The sequence below is a fragment of the Choloepus didactylus genome, chromosome 21 (genome assembly GCF_015220235.1).
Source record: "Choloepus didactylus isolate mChoDid1 chromosome 21, mChoDid1.pri, whole genome shotgun sequence".
Classification (NCBI taxonomy): Eukaryota; Metazoa; Chordata; class Mammalia; order Pilosa; family Megalonychidae; genus Choloepus; species Choloepus didactylus.
In genome coordinates, this window is record NC_051327.1 from 46390723 (window position 1) to 46414623 (window position 23901).

Below are 23901 nucleotides of genomic sequence, written 5' to 3' on the forward strand. Positions count from 1 at the left end.
CAGATGTGGGCACTGCAGGCACATAGGAGTAGCTGAACACAAGCGGATAAGACAGTAAAGAAAGAAGAGAAGAGAAGATAGGGCTCAGAGAACCCTGACAGTGAGGGGCTGTGGAAGAAAGGAGAAGCCTGGAAGAAGGCAGGGACACTGCATCCAGAGGTTGGGGTGGGGTGCAGCTGGAGGGAAAGTCAAGGAAAGGAGAATTTCAAGAAGAGAGAGATCATCAGGTCAAACACCACTGAAGGGTTATGGAGGATGAGACCTGAAGAGTGGTGGATGGATTTGGCATCAGGGAGGTCACTGGGCATTTGGGAAAAGCAAGGTCCATATTTGCACATCAGTGTTCAAAGCGGCATTATTCACCATTGTCAAAAGGTGGAAGCCACCCAAGTGTTCATCAACAGATGAATGGATAAACCAAATGCGGTATATCCATACAACAAATACTATCCCACTGAATAAAGGAATGAAGTTCTGATCTAGGCCACATAATGGATGAAGCTTGAAGACATCTTGTTGTGTGACACAACAGGACAAAAAAGGATAAATATTGTATGATCTCACTGATATGAGATCCTTCGATTATGCAAATTCATAGAGTCAGAAATTAGAATACAGATTACCAGAGGTCTGGGGAGGGAAGGGGAATGGGGAGTTATTTCTTAATGGATATAGTGTTTCCTGTTTGGGGTGATGGAAATGTTTCGATGATGGATCATGGCGATGGTGACACAACAGTGTGCCTGCGATTAACAGCACTGAATTGTATACTTGAAAGCGGTTAAAACGGGAACAATGTCATATATATATATATATATATATATCACAATAATTTTTTTTTAAAGCAGGGTCAAGGCCCACTGGGGGCCAAAACTCCATTGCAGGGGCCGAGGAGGTCATGCCATGTTAAGATGCCAAGAAGGGGAGGGGGGAGGTTGGCATTAAGTTGAGGGAGATGCAAGGTAACTTAGATCCTCAAGGACACAAGACTCCCCCTCTCAAGGAGGATGAATTTCTTTTTTAACAGTCAGAGCCATCTAAAGATAGACCAGGAGGACTTGAGAGGTAGTGAGCACCCTGTCCCTAGAGGTAGACAAGCAGAGTTCTGAGTCCCACCAAAGCAGGGGGATGCTCACACTGGAGTGAGGAAGGCTGTGCCAAACCCACCCTCTGTCCTACTGGGCTAGCGCTTGGCTGTTTCTTTGCATCACAAAAGCCGCACGGAGGGTCAGTCTTGCCATTTCTAGGGTCCAAAGAGCCTTCTGCACAAACACACACTCACGCACACGCAGAGGTGGGCGCGCGCAGACTCACACGGGCACACACACACACAGGCAAACACATATCTATCTCTATCACCTTGTGGAAAGGGATCCAAGCCCCTCTCCCCACATTATTCCCGCAGTTCATTCCCTCACCCCCTCCTGCTGCCCTTCCCCTCTCCCCTCCCCCAGCAACTCGGCGTCTTCCGCCGCATCTCCCCGGTGACTCTCCGCATCTCCCTGCATCTCCGGCTCTGCGCTTCCCCACCCCTCTCCAGGCCTTTCCAGCCCCCCTCCCCGAGAGCCCCCCTCCCCCGGACTACAACCCCCAGGCGCCCCCAGCCCCGGGCGCTGCGCATGCCCCCTGCTCCCCGCCCCCTCCCGGTTCCCCCCTCCTTCCCTTCCTCCTCACCTCCCTCCGCCCCCCTCCCCCGCGCCTCGGCTCCCGCATCCCTCCATCCAACCCTGTGCCGCAGCCGCATCGACACCGCAGCCCCGGCAGAGCCGAGCCCGGCCCAGGCCCCTGCCCCTGCCGGCTCTCGGCCCGCCGCCCCCGGCCCCGCCCCCGCCCGCCGGCCACCCCGAGCGGCTCCGGTGCCCCCCGGTGCCCCCAGACCCGGGCCCCCAACACCGAGGTAGGAGGCAGGAGGACGAGGAGGAGGAGGAGGAGGAGCCGTCGCAGGATGAAGGATCGGACTCAGGAGCTGCGGAGTGTGAGCTTGGGGGTGGGGAGAAGTGGGGAGGGCGGGACCCCCAAATTTGGGGAGCGCGTGGGGATGGAGTGGGGGAGGTGCTGGGATGTGGGGGCGAACGATGAGACTGGAGGTTGGTGGCCGGGGTGCCCCTCATGTCTCCAGTGGACCTGCATCTCCGGGAGAGTTGGCTGGAAGGGGTTGGAGGCCATTAGGACACAAGGGGGCAGGAGAGGTCTCAGGGGCCTCGGACACCCCACGTTTCAGGGGGGCCTGGAGTCTAATCCGGGAATGGGGGGAGAGTGAATGTCAGGAGAGGAGTGGAGGGTGCTGTCATCTCCTGGGCAGATTTGCCAAATTAGAGGGCTGGGGGCTGTCCCCTGGCCGGGCTGAGCCTAGCAGGACCCAGACTGGGGGGCTGCTGTGGGGAAGGACACAGGTTGGGTCCGAGGTGCTGACGCCTGGCAGTGAATGGAGTGTGTGTATGTGGCCGTGCGTGCCGATGTGTGCTGCTCCCTGTGGGGAGGGGGCACCTCTCAGAGACAGGTAGGGAAGAAGTGGCCTCAGGAGGCAGCTGGAGGGCCAGGGAATGAGTTGGGGTGACCCTATATAGGTGGGATATCGGGGTGCAGAGGAGACGGAGAAGAAGTGCCACGCACAGGGAATCGGGTTGTGTGACACGGGCTGTGCTCAGCTGGGCGAACTGGGGCATCTTGGACAGTCAGGGGGAGGCTGACGTGGGCCCCAGGTTTGCGGGCCTGTGGAGGCCGGGCTCCCGGAGCCGGTGCAGGCAGTTCGTTGTGTGGGGTGACGGGAGGAGGGCGGCACTGTGTCTGCATTGGAGGCTAGGATTTGGAGGGGCTGGGGCCCTGGGGCTGGATGAGAGTGGACTCTGAGGTGGGGAGGGGGCGGGGGAATTGGGGGAGATGACTTGGGCCTCTGGAGACAGCCTGGCACGTGCCAGTGGCCTGTGGGGTTGAGTTGAGGAGTACCAGCCCCAGAGTGGCTGTTACCCCAGGGCTTATTCCCCCATGGACAGATGGGGAAACCGAGGTTCAGAAACGGGAAGGGATTTGCCCAAGGTCGCCAGGCAGTGGGTGGGGGTGGGGGGCAGACTGGAATCTGGGTCTCCCCGTCTGCCAAGTCAGCATGTGTCTCCGCTTTTCTGGCCTTCGAAACAGAGGTCCCAATACTAGGGGTGAAGAGCTCTGTCTGTGGAGAGCCCCTAGGATTTGGAGGTGGGGCACAGGTTACAGAGAGAAGAGGGGAGGGGGGCTTGGGGACAAGGGACTGCTGTCACTGAGGAGAGATGGTCTGGCAAGTAGGAAGAAAGGAGGAGCTGGAGATCAAAGGAGGGAATTTTGAAGGTTGCTTTTTTTTTTCTCTTTATTAAACTTTTACTGAAAATACTCTCAGATGTCAGGAAAATAACACTAATACCCAATGTTCATATGCCAGACACTGTTCTAAGTGCTTTACTCATATTAGCTCATTTTGATGCTCATAGCAACCCTACAAGACTGGTACTACTATATCCCAATTGATTAGATAAGGAGACTGAGGGCCAGAAAGGTTAAGTAACTTGACCAAGGTCACACAGCTAGTAAAAGGCAGGATCCCAACCCAAGCCGGCTGGTTCCAGCATCAGTGCTTTGAACCCCCGTTTTCTCAGAGTGCACTTTTCAAAGCAGGTTACCATCTGGAATCTCTTGGTGAGGTTAAGTAGGACTGAGAGACTACCTCATTTAACAGTTGGGGAAACTGAGTCCCAGGGCTGCCTGTTAATTTGCCCAAGGTCACACAAATAGCCAGTGAGGAATCTGGATTTGAACCCAGGCCCCAGGCTGCCATAACTCCCCAAACAAAGGAAATGGAAAGTGAGTTGGGGTGAGGGTGAGGTGAGGGCGGAGTGGTGGTTCTGATTAGAGGGAGAGGGAGGGAGAGGGCTAGGACAGGGGTGGAGGGGGAAGCTGGGGCGGGGAGTCCCCATCTGCCTTATCTGAGTGGGGCAGGGAGCCTGCTGGCTGGAGGCTGCTGGGGGCGGCCAGGTCTGGGAGGTGGGAGGAGGTGTGGGGGGTGGAGGGGGCTGGGTGAATGGGGATGGGGGTGACATTAGTCACAGCTCAGGGAAACGGGAGATTTGGGAGGGGGCGGGTGGGGCGGGGAAGAAGCTGCCAGATGCAGGAGTGCCGGGGTCTCCCCACCAGAGTTGAGAGCAGGGAGGCTGGGAAGCGGGAGAGACTGGGTAGGGTGTGGGGCGCTTGGGAAGGGGGTCTGCGAGGTGCTGGGAGGAGCGGGAGGGCCAGTGGTGGGAGGAGGACCAGCCCGGGGCCTGCCTGTCTTTCCAGCAGTACCTGGGAGTTCCCAAGGGCCCCTCAGGTCTGCCTATTGCAGAGCAGTTAGATGCGGGAGCCAGACTGCCTGGGTTTGAATCCCGGCTTTGATACTTTCCATGTGACCTTGAGCAAGTTGTTTACCAACTGTCTGGTCCTCAGTGTCCTCCTCTGTGAAATGGGAGGATTAAATCGAGTTCATATGTGTGCAGCGCCTAGCAGGGGTCCTGGGGCTCAGCAACATGCTGTGAGAGCTTGTTATTCCATGAGGGACTTGTCTGTCTGGAACCTCATATCAGCCCCTGAGGTGGGCAGGGCATGCCCCCCAGTCTGTTTTGGAGTAAATTGAGGGCCTGAGAGGTAAATTGACTTGCCCAAGGTCATGTAGCTGTTAATGGCGCAGGTGGTGGGGGTGGGGACGGGGTTCTGAACCGGGGTTTTCTGGCTTAGTTCACCAAGCATCTGGGAGATGCTGGGCTAGATGTGGAAGCTGCAATTGGAAGTTACTCAGCTGAATGGGGGGGCCCCAGAGTGCAGGAGGAGAAGAGGAGGGCTGATGAGATAGAGAGGAGGATGGGGGGTGGGGAGTGGGCAGAAGTCAACAAGGGGGCACGCTGTGGGCTAGAGTCTGGGAGGTGTCCTTGGAGCAGGCAGGCAAGAGAAGTGGGGAAATGGGGAGACTGGGAAGAGAAAGCCGAAATGGAGGCCATTTGAGTCCTGGAGTGAGGGGGCTTTGAATTTGAGGCTGCTTTCTGCCATTCAAAGACACCAAGTTCATCTCTGCTTCCAGGCCTCTGCACTCACTGTGCCCTCCACCCAGAACACTGTTCCCTCTGCCTCAAACACTGTTCCCTGTGCCTGGAATGCTGTTTTCCCCTAGTGTCACTCCCCACGAAAAACCCTCCCTGACCATCCTGTATAGAGTAGCCTCTCTGATACCCCATTCTCTCTCTCACCTCCCCTACTATTATCTGGCACACTCTGAAAGGATCTTGTTTGTTTTTCAGTCTTTTTCTCCCCTTTGGAACATCAGCTGCTTGCAGGCAGGGCCTTCCTGCCTGTCTTGTTCGCCTCTGTATCCCCAGCACCCAGAAGAGCACTTGGCACAAATTATACACATTTGTTAGATGAATGAATGACTCAGTGGGGCAGAGGGAGGCTGAAGAAGGGAGGAAGTGGGGTAAGGCAGGGAAGGTGGAAGGAAGGAGACAGGAGACAGTCGGGGTGGGAGGGGAGGCTGCACGATGCGGGGAGTGGGGGGGGGAGCCCAGGCCAGGGAGACAGATGGACAGAAGGGAGGTGGGGGAAGGCTGCTGTCTCTAGACCAAAGGACACTTGCACCCCTGAGGAGCACGTGTGAGCGCGTGCATGCTGGTGTTTACACACACGTGCACGCGCCTGCTTTCTTTGACTTTTCAGTTACCTGATTCCAGCTTCTTTCTGCCACTGTTTTGGTCACTGACTATGTTTTTGAAGCCATCTCACCATCTGTCTCCTTGGTCACTGACTTGCTGGCTCCCATTGTCCCTCTCCTTCCGTCTCCATATCCGACACACGCATGAGGGCCCCCAGAGTCTCTGACATGAAGGCGTGGACTTCGGGGGGCCTAGAACTTTGGATTCGATGCCCCCCTTGTTCCCATGGGGGCTCCAAAAGGTGCCCATGAGCTCTGTGGTGTCTCATTTTGCCCTCTCGGGTGCATGAAGAATTGGTTAGTAGTAAAGAGCAGAGGGCTTGAGTTCAAATCCAGGTACTGCCACCCGTCAGCTGTGTGATCTTGGGCAACTAACTTCATCTCTCTGTGCCTCAGTTTCCTTATCAGTCAGATGGGAATAAGAATAGTGCATATCCTCATGGGGAGTTTGTGAGGATTACCTGAGAAATGCTTACAACAGGGCCTGGCTCAGGGCAATGTCAGAGTGTTAGACGTCTGTAAATTATTATAGTCCTCATTTACTCACAAGGAAACTGAGGCTTGAATTGTCCATCTGTTACCTGAGGCCACCAGAAAGTGGGTCAGGGCACATTTGATTATCTGTTTCCCGGGGAGTCTCATTTGCTCACAGCCTGCTTTCTTTTAGGCCCAGCCTAACTTCTTTCAGAAATGTAGGCTGTGCTCGTTATCACTTGTGCACACCTCAGAGCAGGGAGGACCCTTGGAGAGCACCTATTCCAGCCTGCCCATTGGCAGATGAAAGGACCAGGCCCAGAGAGGGCTGAGATTTGCCTAGGGTCACACAGCAAGTCAAGTGGAGGCTGGAGCCCCTGGCTTCTCTGTGGGCTCTTCCAACAGCCCTGGGGCAGGTGGACACTGCCCCTCTTGCTGATTTGCTGTCCTGGCCCCGGGAGATCAGCAACGCTGAGAACACAACAGAGTGGGCTCTTTGGGACCAGGTGGGAAGCGAGCTGCTTCTGTCTGTTGGCAGGATGGGAGGGAAAGAACCTGTGATTAAGCACCAGACAGTCCCAGGTTTAGGGTCCACCGCCAGCCTTATTTGCTGTGAAGCCTCAGGCAGGTGGGGCAACCTCTCTGAGCCTGTCTCATCTATATTAAGGGGATGGGGTGAGCACAGGTGACAGCCATCCCTCACTGAGTGCTTATTCTCTCACTGGCAGTGGGAGACCTTTTTCCTGCCTCGTCTCCTTGCCTCCTCCTGGCCACCATTTGGGGTAGAAAACATTATTGCCATTCCGCCAATGTAGAGGCTGAGGCCCAGAGAGAAGTCACCTGGTCTCTCTGGCTGCTGACCTGGGGCATGTTATCTAGCTTCCCTATGCCTCAGTTTCCCCATCTGTAAAAGGAAGTTCTAATAATATCTCCCTCTGGGGTGGTTATGAGAATTAAATGGATGAAATATATGCAGAATCCAATGGAATAATACCCGACATGTTGAAAAGTGCCACGTAAATGTTTGTCACAGCTAGACTCACAACCATTGGTACTTACGGAGTTTTAATGAAGATGAAATGAAATAACAAGACTGTAAGATCTAAGCAAAAAGTGCTCTCAAATGAGAATATTTTGTGAGGTTTTCAGGGCCGAGAGCCTCACCCAGATGGGGCCTTAGCAGGGGCTGATCTGAGAGGGACAATAGCTGGTGGCAGAGTCACTGTGGAGAGAGTGGCCTGGTCCAACCCTTAGAAGGGACTGGGATGGGGGCCGTGTCCTAGATGCCGGTGGTCCTCTGACCCTGACTCAGCCCCTTTGCCCTTGGGTAAATCACTTTCTTTTCTCCCTTCTGACCTCCTGTTTCCCTCATCTGTGAAACGAGGGACAGTGATATTTGCTCAGCCTTCCTTGCTGGACTCTGGAGGTGAGGATTCAAAAGGGATTATGGATGTAATAGTGCTTTGTAAACTGTAAAGGATTATTTGCCATTATTATACCAGATAAATCATATGCAGCCCTCTCCCTCTCTTCCTCTCTCGGGGCCAAGTAAACAGACAGCCCAGGATGTCCCAAGGCGAAATCTAAGGGGACTGGCTCTGGGAACAGCAGGACAGATAGAAATTAGACTTTAGGAAGGACTTCCCAAAATCAGCATGGGAAAAGGAAAGAGACAGAATAGGAAAGTTTCCAGGTACCTGCCAGCTGCGCTGAGGGTTGGGTGAGTGCTTGCAGGCAGAGAAGGGGCAGAGGAATGGAGCTTTTGGCTATCAGGGAAGGAGACCTTGTGGGGCAGCTGGCTGTTTAAGAGAGAAGGAGGAGAGCCTCACGGGAGGCCGATGGGTCATCAAAGATGAGCTCAGCATCCCAGAAACTCAGGGCAAAGATCTTTCTGGGGTGGTCTCAGGTCAGACAGAGGCTTAAAACTGGAAATCCTCTCAGGGTCTCCAACCTGGTGCCACCCCTCCTTCTGGGGGCAGCTGTGGGCAGAAACCGAGGAACTTCCCTTTCCAGGCAGATGTCTGGGGTTGCCTGGAAATTAAACGCAAGTGTTGAGTACAGTTTCCGACATGGTGCAGGGCCCAGCATCTCTGGGGGGATTCCTGGAGTTCCCTTTGCGCAGGGCTTCGGCAGGAAGCTAGGGTGCCCTTGGGGGGTCTCCCCGGAGCTGTGAGGGCTTCTCCAGGTTCTTTCGGGGCTTTGCTGGCACTCTCTGCTGTCTAGGTCCCAACTGGCCTTGTCTAGGTTTGATCTGAGTTGTCTGGGGTCTGTCTGGGATCTGTCTCCACTGAGGCTAGTTCCATTTGAGCCTGTCTGGGTTTTGTCAGGTCCTGTCTGTGATCTGCTGGGACCCTGTTCGAGGTTCCATGTGAGTGCTTCTCTTTAGATCCCAACCGGGCCCATGCGGGGTAGCCTCTGTTTAGTTCCTGTCTTGATTTCATTCAGGCTCTGGCGAGGTTCTTTCTGGAAATCAGGGTGAACTCTGTTTAAATTTCTATTGGGGCTGATTAGGGCTCCAGGATGTAATTAAGCTTGATGGGCTCAGATTTTGCCCTCTGATCTCGGTCCCAAGCAGAATCTGGAACCAGAAGTGTGCCTTCTTGGAAAGCCCTCCCTGTCCTCCTCTTGCCCAGCTCTGAAGGCTGGTGCAGACCTGAGGCTTGGAGAGGCTGGGAAGGCAGGCCCAGAGGCCCTCCTGGATGTCCCTGGGGTGCAGCTGAACATCCTGTGCCCCCCACGTGCCAGCTCGTGGCTCTGTAGCTGGTGAACAGCAGCATGTCAGCGCATCTCCGCGTGGGTGCCGGGGGGCCTATTTCGGTGTGCCTGCGCATCAGCCCTTCTGTCTGTGTCACTGGTCTGTCTGGCGGTGGTGGTGGCGGCGGTGTGGGTGGGTAAATCCCTTTGTGTCTCTGAGCCCTGGGGGCGGAGTGCTGAGCAGCTGCAGGTTGCAACTGGGAAATCCAAGCAAGGGAGAGTAGGTGGGTGTGAAGTTGGAAGGAGCTGGGAGAAAGGGGGTGAATGCACGGGGAAGAGTAGGAGAGGGGCAGAGCAGCTGGGAGGGGTGAGAGGCGGGGGCGGCTGGGGGGGCAGTGCTGGTGGCGAGGGAGGCCTCTCATCCAGCCCTCACTGGGCCTGACCGTGCTGCTCAACTTGGCGCCTGTCACCGCTGGCGATGATGTGACATTGCACAGGGGACGTGGCTGGTCGGGAGAGCAGAGGAGTGAAGCGAGACCCAGGAGGGAGCAGCCAGGGCGCTGGAGAGTGGTCCAGGCCCCAGGGACTCCAACCCAGACCCCTCTCCAAGCCCACAGCCAGTGGTACAGTGCCTGGTTGAAATTTAGCTAGTTGTTAAAATATTGAAGTACTTCGGGACTGGCTGGTCAAGGGCCCCTCTGAGGGTGCCTGCAAGCCCAGGGCCACGTCCACCAGTAGTGGCATCTTTTGCCAATTCCCTCCAACGTGTCCTTGGAGCTATCGGCTATTGTGGCCCCCAGAACCCCATTCCACAAGACGTCAAGTGTTTGTTTGGACTGGTTGGGGGCCCTTGCTATATCACCCATCACCCTGCCACCCCAGCCTAGAGCTGGGAGACTGTGTGTGTGTGTGTGTGTGTGTGTGGTGGGGGGGAACGTCCAGAGAGCTGAGGGCCAGCCTTGGGGACCAGGGTGGGACTGCCCATGGATTCAGTCTTTCTTTGCCTCCCAGGCAAAAGACAGTGACGATGAAGAGGAGGTGGTCCACGTGGACCGGGACCACTTCATGGATGAGTTTTTTGAACAGGTAACTGAGCCTTCCAATGCCTCAAACCCAAGTGCCTGCCCCCCACCCCCAGCCAGCATCTTCCTTCTTCCTACCCCCTGCTCTTCTCCTGCACCCTCCCTGGCCTTTTAATAACCCTTCTGGACCTGGCCCACTTCCCTGATCCCAGACCAACCCCCTGGAGCCCCTGGTGACTTGGGTACCCGGGTTTTCTGCCCCAGGTGGAAGAGATCCGGGGCTGCATTGAGAAGCTCTCAGAGGATGTGGAACAGGTGAAAAAACAGCACAGTGCCATCCTGGCCGCCCCCAACCCAGATGAGAGTGAGTGCCTGGCCGCTGGACAGTCGGAGGGCAGAGGGGCAAGGGGTCTAGGGTCCCGACCCAGGCTTCTCACCTGCCCTGCCCCTCCCTGCATCCCCTCAGAGACCAAACAGGAACTGGAGGACCTTACCACAGACATCAAGAAGACGGCTAACAAGGTTCGGTCCAAGTTGAAAGGTGAGGAAGGTGGTTCCCAGACTAGGGAGCAAGAGAACTCTGCCCTCCATCAGACCAAAAAGGCCTTTGCCTAAGGAACCTTCTAAAGACTTCCATGGGCCAGAGTCCTCAACAATGAGAAGGCACGCAACTCTTTGCCCCAGATTCTTTGGAGAAGGATAACGTGGCAGGGAAAGGGGAGGGGGAGAGGATTTCTGCCCCGATGAGATCTGAGCCCTGCTTGGTTCTGTCAACAACTCCGGTGTCTCCCAGAGTAGCTTTGGTTTAATTAAATCCTCACTTCTCCACAACAGTGGCTGGGCATCGAGCTAAGTACCCAGCAGGTGGGCTCAGCAATTGCTCGTGAATTGGTATCCTCAGCTCAGGACAGATTGGCTTGTATGGCTGACATCAGGGGCTGGCCAGCTTTCAGGAGGGGCTTGCCAAATACCCATGTATTCATTCTAATTTAAGGACTTGGGGGCTGGTAATAACCACCCTCCCCCAAAGCATTGTGGGTTGAGAACCTCCTTGTCTGCCGGTGCCAGGGGAATAGACGTGTTACTGGGATGCTAATTGGTATGCTCCCAGTAGTTCAGCATCAGGGAACGTTTACCACACACCTGCTGTAGCCCAGGTCCCAGGGAGAGGGGCTCAGATGGGCCTGGCCCTGGGAGCACCGACCTCGATCCAGGGAGATGAGGACATGGGCTCCATGACCTCAGGGACTCAAAGAGAGCCTAAGAGTAGGCCCAGAGTGCCGATTTGTAAAGACAAAGGCCTTTTGCACTCAGGAGAGTATGCTGGGATGGAAAGTGCCCTAAACTGGGAGCACACTAAGTGCAAATCCAGACAGAGGGCATCTACCCTCCACCATCAACCCATTCTGGACCAGTCCCTTTCCCTCTGCTTTCTCATCTGTACAGTAAGAAAGATGGAAGCCATTTCAAAGCTGGTTTTTTGGTGTGTTTTGTTTTTGGAAGCAAAATCTTTTTTTTGAATGGAATTTTACAAAGAACGGTGATGAATAAAACAGATAATAGGCTACTCCGGCTGGCCCTGAGTTGGGAGGCCTGGGGCCTGGCTCACCTTCCCTCCCTGCAGCAGCCCCTGAGGGTCCTTCTCGAAATAGTCTGTTGTGGAACACAGTTTAAAAACCCCTGGGCTCAATGAGCTCCTTGGGCCTACTCAGTTCTGACCTTGAACCCTCCCTCTAAGACCATGAGGAGTTCTCTGTGCCTTAGGGGTTCAAAAAGAGACCAAGAAACAAGCCAGGCAAAGTGGCAGCGGCTTAGAGATGTTGACCCTCCACACCTCCAGAAGAAAGAGGAGATTCTCCTCTTTACCATCTCCCTCCGCCATGTGATATAATGTCCTCAGGCTTTGTGCGTGACCTTGAGGAAGTCATCTCACCCATGGGAGCCCCAGTTTCTAGTCTGAAACATGGGCTGCTCCCACTGAATTCCCAGAAGTGTTGTAAAAAGTCAACGAGGTCATGTACAAGGGCTCTAGGGCTTGGTCCCAGCCACAGGCTGGCACAGCACCCCCGTCTGGGCGGGCAGATTCCTGCCTCCCACATCTCTGACCCCCACAGGAGGCTGGGCCAGACTGTCTCTCAGTCACGGTGTCTGCCATCGCTGGCAGGGGAGCCTCCGGGTACTAGCCAGCCCCAAACCTCCCCCGCTGCCAGAACAGAGAAGTGATGTTCTCAGGAATGGCCCTGAAGCCCTGTGAGGTCTGAGAGGACCTGGTGATTCATCTCTGCTGCATTTTCTGAGCACATTTCTAGAAAATCTGATGGTGGTGTCACCAGTGCATGATCCAGAAGTTGGGATCCTGGTTTATCTGCATGCTTTTTCAGAGCATCCTTTAGAAGTGGGGATTCTGGGGGCAGAATCTCCTTGCTGGGCAGGGGAAGGGCTGTTTTCTCTGTAGAATCTCCCAAGGCAAGAGTGGCCATTAGAACCCACCCCGGTAGAAGTGTCTGCCTCCCACCAGGAAAATCCCGGCGTGGATTCCTGCCCCCTGCTGGGAGGCTATAAGAAGTTGGGGGTCCCTCACACCCCTCCTTGGGATTGAGGGAGAGGGGAGTTACAGTCCTTGATATATTCCCAAAACTCAATCCTTCCACCAGAGTGAATAGTTTGGTGACAAACCGACCTTCAATCTCTCCCCTCCTACTTCCCCTTGGGACCCGTCGACCTTCTGTCCCTTTATTCGCCGGCCTCCTGCCCCCCTGGCCCGGGATCCTCTACTGGCCGCCCTCGCCGTGGGTGTGACATCTCTTCACAGGCCTGGGGCCTGCCGCGGGGTGTTGACCCTCGTACCTCCCGGACCCCCGTCCCGCATGCCCCAGGTCTCCCGCCCGTCACTGAGCCCTCTCTCCCGCAGCGATCGAGCAGAGCATCGAACAGGAGGAGGGGCTGAACCGTTCCTCCGCGGACCTGCGCATCCGCAAGACCCAGGTAGGAGGCGGCGGCCACGGAGGGGCACCGAGTCCGGGGTCACTGGTTGGCTTCAGCGAGGGGGTGAGGCGCGGGGGGCGGGCCCGAGGCGGGCGGGGCGGGGCTAGGGAGGAGCCCGGCGGGGCGTGGGGCGGGGCCTGGGGGGAGGCTGGGCAGGGGCGGGGCTTTGGGCGGGATTATAGGAGAAGGCGGGGCCAGGCTGCGTTTTAGTGCCCTAGCTAGGTCATCTGCTGGTGTGGGCGTACAGTGGGGGTACGGGGGTAGGGGTGCAATCGCGGCCTGAGCCGAAGAAAGGGCGGGAAGCTAATCCAGTCCCTCCTCCCCACTCTGTCCCTTCCCTGCCTTCTCTCCCCCTCCATCCCCTGCTCCCTGACTCCCTGATGTGTTTGTCACCCCATCACCCCAGCACTCCACACTCTCCCGGAAGTTCGTGGAGGTAATGACCGAATATAACGCGACCCAGTCCAAGTACCGGGACCGCTGCAAGGACCGGATCCAGCGGCAGCTGGAGATCAGTGCGTGTGCCGGCCCAGCCCCAGGCCCCACCCCCCAATTTCCCAGGCCTGCCCATGCCCCCTTCCAGCCCCACAGCCCTCCCTCTCTGCGGGAGGGTGGGCTTCCGGCTCCCTGACCTATCAGTCCACCTTGGGCCCTCAGGCTGGCCTACCCCCTGAGCAAGAATCCTTTCTCCCTGCAGCTGGAAGGACCACAACCAATGAAGAGTTGGAAGACATGCTGGAGAGTGGGAAGCTGGCCATCTTCACAGATGATGTGAGCAGGCCATGGCGGCACTGGGGTCTGATTTTGAAAAGCATTGGCCTCACCTCCCCAAGCTTAGTTTGCACTCTAGTTCCTAAGTCCATCCTGGGGTAACAAGCAGACAGAAGCACGGACAGGGACCTGGGGAAGTTTCATGGGGGCAGGGCAGGGAGGCACCTCCAGGAAAATGGCAAATTCACACTCTGTGTGTGTCAAACATTGCTCTAAGCACTTTTCCTGTAAACTCATTTAATCCTCCCCCCCAACCCCACAAGGGAGCCCCATTTCACAAACTGGGCGACGCAGGGCCTGAGCTGTTCTGTGCTTGCCACAGGCTGGTTTCAGTGCCAGTGATTGCCTAAGCCCAAAGACGTACCATACATGCCCCTACTGAGATAACTAATTTGCCTAGGTTTTAAAAGTTTAAGGAAAAAAACTCGAACACCAAACTGTAGTTTTGCTGAAGCTTTGCCCACTGCCTTGCTTTGTCATTTTATTTGTGCATGGGTGGGCTTTCTTAACGGCAGCTCATGGTCTTTTCTCTTTTGTTGACTTGTGCCCAGTCCTGTATTGATTGTTTCTAGTGGTGTAATGGCTCTGGTGAAGGGCTCTAGACCAGGTTCAAAGTATGTGCAGTGATTGTCAAACAGTTTTCAGCAAATTCTTACTTGGATAATTGATCTTTGTTGAACTGGCTTTGAGGAAATTGATGGTGGGCTAGTAAATCTAGTGCCTCACCCCCCCCATCCCCGCCCGACCCCACCCCCACCCCCATCAGCTGGGCCCAGGCCGTCTGTCTGTCTGAGGATGGATGGCAGTTCTGGAAGGCTGTTTCAGGAATGGGCACTTGGGTAGACAAGCTCTGATCCCTGCCACCAGCGGTTCACAGGCAGATTGGCCCCTCATCACTGCAGTGGGAGGTGGTCAGGAACTTTGGCTCTGGGTGCACAAGCTGCAGTCTGGGCCCAGAGGGGTGGTTGAGGGTGACTGTTTTAGCTTCCTGGCTGCCAAAGGAAATACTATGCAATGGGTTGGCATAAACAAGGCGAATTTATTGGCTCATGGTTTTGAGACTACAAGTCCAAAATCAAGACATCATCAAAGCGAGGCTCTCTTCCCGAAGACTGGTGTTCTGGGGCTGGTGTCCAGTGATCCTCTGTTCTCGGCTCCTCTCTCACATGGCAAGGCCCATGGGTGGCCTCTCCTGGCCTCTCTGTCCCCTTCTGGGTTCCACTGACTCTGAGCTTCTGGCTGTTTCCTCTGGCTTTCTCCCTATCTGTCTGAATTTCATTCTGCTTATAAAGCGCTTCAGTAATAGGAGTAAGACCCATCCTGATTGTGGTGGGACACACCTTAACTGAAGTAACCTTATCAGAAGGTCCTACTTACAGTGGGTTCACACCTGCAGGAATGGATTAAGTTTAAGAACATGTTTTTCTGGGGATGTAGCTCTAAGCCACCATGGTGATTAAAGTTGGAGTTGGGGAAGGCTTCCTGGGGAGGTGGCATTGAGCTGTACCTCTAGGGACAAAGGGTAATTTGGACACGGGCGGATGGGGTGAAGGGCACTCGAGGCAAAGCAAACAGACCGAACGGCCACAGGGAGGGTGGACCACTCACTCTTGGGCTCTTAGACGACGTGTGGGAAAGGAGGCCAGAAAGGCAAACTGGAGCCAGATTATAAAAGGCCCAGACTGCTAAAATGAGCAGGTCACCTCTGGGCAGTGGGGAGCCCTGGAGGATGTTGGAGCAGAGGAGTGACTTGCTGTGGTCTGCAGGGAGGAGGTGTCTGAGTGTGGGCTGGAGCCTCTCCCCGCTGACCCCCCAGGGCCACCATGCATTTGTCATTTATGCCCCATCTCATGTCACATGGGGCAGCCGGCGGCTGGTGGGCCTGCTGCCTTCTCATCTGGGTCTCCATCTCTGCCTGCTACTCTCTCATCTGCTGTGTCCTCCTCCATCACCTGTCTGCCTCTGACCAAGCAGGGACCTTCAGTGCTGGTGGGGGCCCTGGAGCCTCCATCTCCCTTCCCTACAGTACTGAATGCTTGGTACTGCTCTCATCGACGTGCACATATTAACTCAGTTTTCACAACAACCCTGGGAGGCGAGGACTGCTACCATCCCAGCTTTCTAGGTGGTGAAACCGAGGCCTGGAGAGGTGAAATAACTGGCCCATGGTTACAGCTACTAAGTGACAGTCACATTTGGGTCCAGACACTCCGGCTGCCTAATGAAGGCCAAGGGTGGTCTGCAGCTCTCTCACCCCCCGCCCCCCGCCCCCAGATCAAAATGGACTCACAGATGACGAAGCAGGCGCTGAACGAGATCGAGACACGGCACAACGAGATCATCAAACTGGAAACCAGCATCCGTGAACTGCACGACATGTTTGTGGACATGGCCATGCTGGTGGAGAGCCAGGTACTAGCCACACCACCCTGGGGGCTGTGTCATGCTCCCCCGGGTTCTCTGGGCACCCCTCTTCCAGTCCAGGCCCCATCCCTGCCCATGCACATCTCCTCTGGCCGTAGGGTGAAATGATCGACCGTATCGAGTATAATGTGGAACATTCCGTGGACTACGTGGAACGAGCTGTGTCAGATACCAAGAAAGCTGTGAAATATCAGAGCAAGGCCCGGAGGGTGAGCTGGTGGGGGGACGGCCGGGTTGGGGGGCCGGGAGCAGGGCTGGTGGGCGGGACCCAGGCCAGGGCAGACGTGAGTGAGGAAATCGGGGGAGAGGCCTTATCTCTGGCTCTGACCTCTTCCTACTTCTGTTTTCTCTCCCCTCTTCTCCCTCCTTATGCCCTCCCCCCTTGTGTCTTCTCTCCATCTGTCTGTCTGTCTGTCTTCCTGTCTCCCTCTCTATTTCCCTGTCTCTGGCTCTCTCCTCTTCCTTCTCCACCCCCTTTCCTGCCCACAGAAGAAAATCATGATCATCATTTGCTGTGTGGTGCTGGGGGTGGTCTTGGCGTCGTCCATTGGGGGGACGCTGGGCTTGTAGGCCCCACCACTCCATCCCTCCCCGACCCCTCCCCACCACATTGGGAGCAATACCCCTACCACCCCTCTCACTCCATCCCCTGCTCCAGGCTCACCCCCAAGACAGACCCAGGCAGCCCCCCCACTTCCCCTCCATCAGACCCTGGCGTCCCTGGTCCCCCCCCACTTCCCCCCATCACGGACCACCCTGCCCCTCCCCCGCACGTAGATTGCAGCAGGCGTGATCACACATGCACACCAACATGCATGCTGCCGGCACATGCTCGAGACGTGTGGACACCCCAGTGTGTGCGTGTGCAGATTGTGTAGGTGCAGCCCATTGCCCCTCCCACCCACCCCCCAAGTCTGTGTGTGGTCTGAGTCTCCCTCTCTTCACCCGGGTTGTTGTGTAGACTGTGGCCGAGTATAATGGCAGCCCACCAAGCCCTGTTCTGTCTTCCATGAATAGGGGTGTGTGTGTGTGTGTGTGTCCACAGGTTCACAGACACACAATTTGCGTACCTGGAATTTTGTGTTTCGAGTGTCTGAATCTAGTGCCACAGCAGTTCCTCCACTGACCACCCCCATCCCCCACCGCGCGTCTGCCACAGTGAGGCAGGTTGTGTGTGGACAGAGGTTCGCTCGCCCGTTCCAAGAGGGTCCGGGGAGGTCCAGATGCCCACCGTCCATGGCGGACACCCCATCATGCTGTGGAGCAGACCTACCTGGCTGAGTCACCCCGGGGGCTATGAAACGTCTTGGGAGGTGTGTGTGTGTGTGTGTGTGTGTTGTGAGCCCAGGGTTCAGCCAAGGTGGGTGGAAGCATACACACTGAAATGACCTAGCTGGGCCTGTGTAGACACGTGCATTTCCCCCGACAGGTGATGCATGTACATGTGTGTGTGTCCCAAGGATGTCCCTGAAGTTTTGACAGTTGTTCTCCCCTCACAGAGCCCCCCACACTGTGTATGGACGCCTATTTGGGGCAGGCACCAAAATCTATATTTCTACGCTGTCTAGAATATGTTTGCGTGGCTGTGGGAGTGGGGGGTTGGCTTTCTACATAGTGTGTTCCTGCCCCCGTGTCTTACACACACACACACATGTGTTTGTCTCGAAGGCTGTGTGACACCCCAGGTTTGTGTTTCCATGGTTACCTGTCCCTCCCCCTCCCCCTCCGGCTGCTGGCCTGTCTGTGGCTCAGGCACATGCCCCGATATGTCAACGTTGTGCAACCCAGGCCCCCTGTCCTGCCAGGGCTCGGGGCCTCTGTGCACACAGGCCCGGATGCTTATCTTCCAGTGTGTGCTGGTGAAAGGCCGGCGCCCACAGAAGCCCGTAGGCCTCAGTGTCCTCACGGGCCAGGTGGAGGAGGTTGGCGAAGGTGGCCATGGCCAGGCATATGTGCAAACACACGCATGCACGCACACAGGAGCACACATGTATGCCACCCTTGGTGTGGAGACTGTTCAGGGTCACACCCCTTGGTCCATGACTACCACCCAGAGGGGCTTTTTGGGGGACACTGTTCCTGAGGAGGCAAGAACTGCAGGCACTGCCCCTTCCTGCCGGCACCACCTGTCTCACACTCACCTGGCAGCCGAGGAGGCGTGTGTCCCAGGCTCCGGACTGACCCCGGGGGCTCCACCTCAGGCAGGAACCTGGGGTTTGGGGAAATGTTTATTTCACACACAGCAGAGTGGCCATTGTGACAGCAGCCATGCAGGGCAGGCAGGGGCTGGGGAACCTACCCCCTCTCCTGCTGGAATGTCACCAACAGGTGCTCCCTTGACCAGGGTGAGATGGGGTGCTTGGGTTTCTGGTGGCGAGGAAAGGGCTAGCATGTCCCTCGTGGTGTGGCTAACACACGCACGCCTCATGCAGTCTCAGGCCTGCCAGGTGGGAGGCACAGGGGGGTGAGGCGAGGGCAACGCTAGAAGCCCCACTCCCCGGCTCAGGGATGTGGGCTCATATGTGGGTACATGAAAGTGCCCTGCCCAGGGGTAGGACATGTGTGCACAAGGCGAAGGACTTGCATGCTTGTGTGTGTGTGTGTGTGTGTGTGTGTGTGTGTGTGTGTGAGAATGCAAACGTGACCTTCTGGAACAAGCCACCCTCCTCCGTTCCTGGCTGTCAGGCCCTCCCCACCCTTGCCTGCGTGTGTGTGTTGTCCACTTGCATGTAACCCCCTAGGTCGGCTGCCCTGAGGAGGGGAGCTTGCCTGTCCACTCCCAGAATGTCCTTCTGCTGGACAGGAAGTTGGCCCTGGTGTCTCCCTGCCAGTCCTCCTGCTCCACCTCACGTTCCTTTGGGGACCTCGGAGTGGGCCCCAGCACCCCCACCCCACACACTTTCTTCCTTCTTGCTGCCCGGCCAGGAGCCCCTTTCAGTACAGGTGTTCCTGGAAGCCCCAGACCTTGGGGCTGTGAGAAGGGTGGAGCCATGGTTGGAGGGCTGCTGCCGCCTTCTCGAGTGGGGCTAGGCCTGTAGCTGTGCATCTCAGGGCCTCTGTTGGGCCAGGGGACCCCAAGGGCCTTTGCTGAGTCCCACACATCCTACGATGTGTTTGCTTGTCGGCTGCCGTGTGTCTGTACTTGTGTCCTGGAGTGGTGTTTGGGGCTGGTGTCTTTTGCATGTTCTCGGACAGGTGTGCACTTCCCACCCTCCACACCCCTGCAGCCGCTGAGCCCACATGTGCCCCGTGGGTGGTCCCGGGCCTGGCCAGGGCTCTGTGCTCCCCCTTCCCCGTCCCTGCCTCTCATTAAGCACACTGCGTGTCCACCCCATGTGCCCGTGGGTCGAAGCACACTCTTGCCACGCCCTGAGCGTGTACACGTCTTCTATGCATTCACCCTGTTCCCCCCTGCCTCCAGCCCGCCCCGCAGAGGACAAGATGGGTGGCCCCTGGCTCCCTCCCCGCCCCCGCCCGCTGTGCAGCCGTGTACGTTGGCGTGTGTTTCCGTGTCGCTGGCGTGTCACGTGATGTAGCCGTGTTTGCTGACATGAGCCCCTGCCCCCTTCTCCATTTCTCTGTTGGTTTCTAGAGCTCTCTCCCTCCCCTTCCTGGAGGGGCAGGACTCCTGGGGCCTGGCTGGGGGCCCAGGGCCAGGCCACCTTCTGTTAGCCCTCAGGGCCCCATTTCTCTCTATTGGTAACCAAGTTGCAAATGGATAAAACACAGGAAAATTCTGCCCTCCCCCCGGACCCCAGCCCTGCATGTCCTGTCCCTGGAGCCCCTCATCCCCACTCTGGGCCGGGTCGGGCCCCGTGGGACGGGAGAAATAGCAACCAGTCCAACAGCGGGCTTGCTGTGTGCTCACGTCCTTCTGTCCCCGCCTGGGACGGGCGCCGTGGAGGGGAGGTGCTGGGGGAGGGGGCAGCTGGACAGACACACGGACTCAGGCTTGGACCAAGGGGCTTTAATCCAGGGCTTGGCCAGTCACATCACGAAGAAGGCAGCTACAGACAGATCCGGCAAAGTCGCAGAGGCTGAGTTTGGGTGCAGAGGTGGGAAGAAGCGAAATTGCTTTGATTTCCTCAGCTTCCATGGAGGGGAATTAAAAGATAAATGTCTAAAGGTGACAGATTTTTTTAAATAATGGGTATCTGAGCCCCCAGGAGGGACAAAGGTGAAGCTTTCCCTCAGAATCCAGGCCTGAGGGTCACGCCCGGACGTCAGGAGGCCCCTGCCCACTTCTGCTCGCTAAGCCAGTGGTGGGACAGGCAGGTGGGAAGGTCGGGGGAGCCCGACCCCCATCAACCAGGATTGAGAGTGAAGACGCCCCTGCCCCAAACCCTCATCCAAGGGCGCATCAGACGCGGACTCAGGCTCATGGATTTACATCAGGAGAGCTCCGGGGCGGCCGGTTCCACTCTGAACTCCTGCGTCGGCTCTAGAACGCTCCCCTCCCTCTCCGTCTGGGCTTTGAGAGCTCAAACCCGGAGGGACGTGCCTTCCCGGGCCTCCTGGCCTGGCCACGCCATCACTGGGCTGTCCCCTCCACCGCCTGCACCCAGCGAATGGTGCGAGTCCGGCTGTCCTCCCAAGAGAACAGGGGCTCATAGCCAAAATGGCGCCGTGCCTTGTCAGTGCTGACAGTGAAGGTGGTGTTGGCCATGGCTAGTGTATAGGGGTTGAGTAGGGGCGCATAGAGCAGCAGCGGCCTCAGCAGCCACTGCAGGAGGACGTTGAGGGCAGCCAGGAGCACCAGCAGGCAGTAGGGCACGAGCGGGCGGCTGCCCACCAGCCGCAGCCCACAGGGGCCCAGGAACTCCATGTTGAAATCCTCGTAGCTCTTGTAGGGCGATTCGTCATAGCAGAAGTACACCTGGCCACCCATCAGTGCCGCCCGCTGCTCCAGCTCCCGGGCCACCAGCACATGCATCCAGGCGACGTTGCCTGCCAGGAGGGCGGTGGAAGGGGGCATGCTCTGGAGTGCCCTTGGGACCCTGTAGATGCTCTCTCCTGGGCCCACCTGTGTACATGCTGCCTGCTCTTCAGGCCAATATAGATACTGCCTGTGTAACTACAAGTCCTAGTAAAAGCTCCCTGTTCTCCGGCTCTCCTGGGCCAGCCTATCATCTCCTGGAGAGAGACAGCTCCCTTAGCTGCCACCCCCTCCTCAGCCTCTGATGCCTGTCAGCCTGGCATGGATACTGCTGCTTCTGTGGCCTCTGCAGACAAGCCCTCCTCCTCCCACCCCATTATCCTAGCCTCTACTCTGGCTCCAGTAGAAAGCATCCTCTTTAGCCCACTGCCCCTGCCATCAGCACTTCTAGAATAAGCCTCCTGCCCTGTTTGTGGCCTAGCCCAGGCCTCACCCACATAGACCCTGCCATGCTCCACGGAGGCTGGGATGGCCCGGAAGAGCCGACCCCCCAGACGCAGGCCCTGGCGGTAGAAGTCCCTCATGATCTGGTGGCCTTCACCGTAGATGCCTGTGGGGCGCAGGGCACATGTCACCAGCGGCAGCCCCCCACGGACCTGGTGGCAAGAGACAATCACTTCTAAGACCGAGGGCCTATGGGGCCACCCTGGCCCTGGCCTTTCCGGGATGGAGGTAGAGGGTGGGGCCCAGGGCAAGAGGTGAGGAGATCAGGACGCATCCTGGCTCTGCCTCTGCGTGAATATGTGAGACTCCCAGGCAGCCCCTTACCCACATCTCTGCGCCTCCTTTCCTCCACTCTCACCTTTCTTCCATTGGCTTCTAGGACCAGCCGCTCAGCTAGGGCCTTGCTGCAAGGGTAGGGGTGCGTGTGCACTTCTTCATATGGGGTGTCTTCATTACCCCTAGTCGGGGAGAGGGGAGTTCTTAATGCCACGGGGAGATGGTGCCCTTAAAGTATCAGGGACCTTAGCTCACCTGTAGAAGGGGTGACCTTTGACGTTGGGCCCCACGACTTCCATGCTGCTGGTGTAGACCAGGAACTGTGTTCCCGTCTGCACACATGCCTCAATCACGTTCCGTGTCCCTGGAGGGAGGGGACATAGTATCCAAGCTCAGGCTTCCGCTCTCTCTGGGTCTTTCCCCTCCCTGTCCCACATTAGGAAGAGGGATCGTGGCTTCTGGCCCCGGGTCTGCGGAAAACCACAGCAGGTCGCAGGAGGGCAGGGCCTGCCGTTACAGGGTCAGGGCTGAATTCGGGACAGATTGCCACAGAGGAATTGCAAAAGGTCAAGGTTGAAGAGCAACAGGCAAGAGCAGGCCCTGTGCCAGGGAGTGTGAAGTGCATTGGAACAGGTCGGGAAGTAGGCCCAGTCCTCACCCTGCACGTTGACATCGTGGATGGTCTGGGGACTGGCCCTTCCAAACACGTCCACCAACCCAGCTGTGTGGATGACCACATGGGCTCCAGCCGCAGCTGCTGCCACCTCGTGGGCTTGGGTCACATCCCCCTGGATGGCGGTCACCTGCACAGGCCCTGGTGGGGGATTGGGGTGGCCAGCAGTGCTGTCAGAGCTGGGGCACCACACAGCTGCTGGGTTCGGCCTACACCCTTGGGAGCCACATGTTCCCCGTGTGACTCATTCATCCCATCCGTGTGTGCTGGGAAACAAACAGGCATCATCTTTTCCGCCCCAGGGTGGGGATCCCAGCTTAGAGGAGGGGATGAGGGAGGGAGTCCACCCCCGCCCCTGCCCTGATCACCTGTCTTCAGCTCCTCCAGCCAGGGGCCCAGGTGCAGGTCAAAGACCCGCAGCTCCTGGAGCCGGGGCTCCCGCTGCAGCAGCATCCGCACCACGTGCTCCCCCAGGAAGCCACAACCACCTGTGACCAGGTACACCAGCTCCCGCTGCACAGGGCCTGCCATGCTGGGCTGGGGGAAGAGGCCCTGGCTCACCTGGGTTGCCTGCCGCCACCTGCCCTGGCACCAGTGGCCCACCTGTCCCGGAACGGGGCCTGCTGGCCTAGTGAGCTGACTGGGGACCAGCGCTGTTCCTGGAGCCGCCGGAGGCAGCAGCTGGGCTACCTGCCTTCCCACCCTGCTCACTGCAGTTACTGAGAAGGGAGGGGGAAGGGCCCGGGGTACAGGAAGGGCTCAGGGTTTGGGGGAAGATGAGGAAAGAGGGAGTCTCTGGGGCAAAAAAAGGCGAGTGGGGAAATGGAGTTGTGGGAGATAGGGAGGGAGGGTTGAGGAAGATGGGAAGGCCTGGGATAGGGGAAGCGACGCTGGGGCCCTGTCCTCACCTCCGCCTACCTGTAGCCACTGTCCCAGAACTGGCACCCCAACTGGCCACTGGAGGGGATGTCTTCTCTCCTTGCCGGCCCTGAGCCGGTCAGCCAGGGACACACCTTCCCTCTTCCGCTTGCTCCTCCTCCTCCCTCCTGGCCCATTCCAGGAACAGAGAGCAACCCAGCCTCCACCCGACACCCTGCACCATTGCCGCAGGGCGCCCCCTGGTGGCCACTGGGCCATTCTGCAATCCCCTGGATTCCAGTTCCAGGGGAAGGGGGTGGGGAGCCAGAACCTGCTGGGTGGGCGCTGCGGGGTTTGAGGACCACAGGATGGGGTGGCAGGGTGACCTCATTCTCACGGCATGACCTCAACCCTTCCCTCTTGTTGGGTCTCCCAGGAGGCCAGAGGCCAACAGCAGCTGTGCTTCTGGGAAGGGAAGGGAGGCCTGACCTTGGCTCTGGCCAGCCTTGGTAGGGGATTTCTGGCATGGCTGTCGCAGCCTAGCAAATGACAAACCCATGGCAGCCGGGTCTGCGGGGCCGGGCTCTGGCCCAGGAGCCCCTTGACCTATGCCAAACTTCAGGCCACCCATTCTTCCCTCTTC

At 57.4% G+C, this 23901-nt stretch overlaps 2 protein-coding genes across 3 annotated transcripts; one reads left to right on the forward strand and one right to left on the reverse strand.

Moving 5' to 3' along the window:
• The first annotated feature begins 1820 nt into the window (after positions 1 to 1820).
• Positions 1821 to 20192, forward strand: STX1B (syntaxin 1B). Its single transcript, XM_037814246.1, has 10 exons — positions 1821 to 1975; positions 9881 to 9955; positions 10156 to 10255; positions 10358 to 10432; positions 12803 to 12876; positions 13283 to 13391; positions 13574 to 13647; positions 15922 to 16059; positions 16170 to 16280; positions 16561 to 20192. Exons 1-10 carry the CDS (start codon positions 1946 to 1948, stop codon positions 16639 to 16641), a joined length of 867 nt encoding a protein of 288 aa, XP_037670174.1. The 5' UTR covers positions 1821 to 1945; the 3' UTR covers positions 16642 to 20192.
• Positions 20024 to 23465, reverse strand: HSD3B7 (hydroxy-delta-5-steroid dehydrogenase, 3 beta- and steroid delta-isomerase 7). Of its 2 annotated transcripts, none has more exons than XM_037814244.1 (7): positions 23319 to 23465; positions 22769 to 22937; positions 22386 to 22541; positions 21983 to 22091; positions 21810 to 21909; positions 21441 to 21603; positions 20024 to 21018 (listed from the first exon to the last, which is right to left on the reverse strand). In XM_037814244.1, exons 2-7 carry the CDS (start codon positions 22929 to 22931, stop codon positions 20603 to 20605), a joined length of 1107 nt encoding a protein of 368 aa, XP_037670172.1. In that variant the 5' UTR covers positions 22932 to 22937; positions 23319 to 23465; the 3' UTR covers positions 20024 to 20602. The 2 variants fall into 2 exon arrangements, with proteins under 2 accessions (XP_037670172.1, XP_037670173.1); XM_037814245.1 differs by having other exon boundaries at positions 23309 to 23454.
• Positions 23466 to 23901: the final 436 nt, after the last annotated feature.

What these genes read in the sequence shown, in the direction of transcription:
- HSD3B7 (XM_037814244.1), bottom strand. Translation starts at nt 22,931, where the DNA reads ATGGCAGGCCCTGTGCAGCGGGAGCTGGTGTACCTGGTCACAGGTGGT. An exon ending in AAAGGTCACCCCTTCTACAG is followed by an intron (nt 21,910 to 21,982) that starts GTGAGCTAAGGT and finishes CTCCCCGACTAG; the next exon opens with GGGTAATGAAGACACCCCAT. An exon ending in GCATGGCAGGGTCTATGTGG is followed by an intron (nt 21,019 to 21,440) that starts GTGAGGCCTGGG and finishes CCCTCCTGGCAG; the next exon opens with GCAACGTCGCCTGGATGCAT.
- STX1B (XM_037814246.1), top strand. Translation starts at nt 1,946, where the DNA reads ATGAAGGATCGGACTCAGGAGCTGCGGAGT. An exon ending in CGCCCCCAACCCAGATGAGA is followed by an intron (nt 10,256 to 10,357) that starts GTGAGTGCCTGG and finishes GCATCCCCTCAG; the next exon opens with AGACCAAACAGGAACTGGAG. An exon ending in CCATGCTGGTGGAGAGCCAG is followed by an intron (nt 16,060 to 16,169) that starts GTACTAGCCACA and finishes CTCTGGCCGTAG; the next exon opens with GGTGAAATGATCGACCGTAT.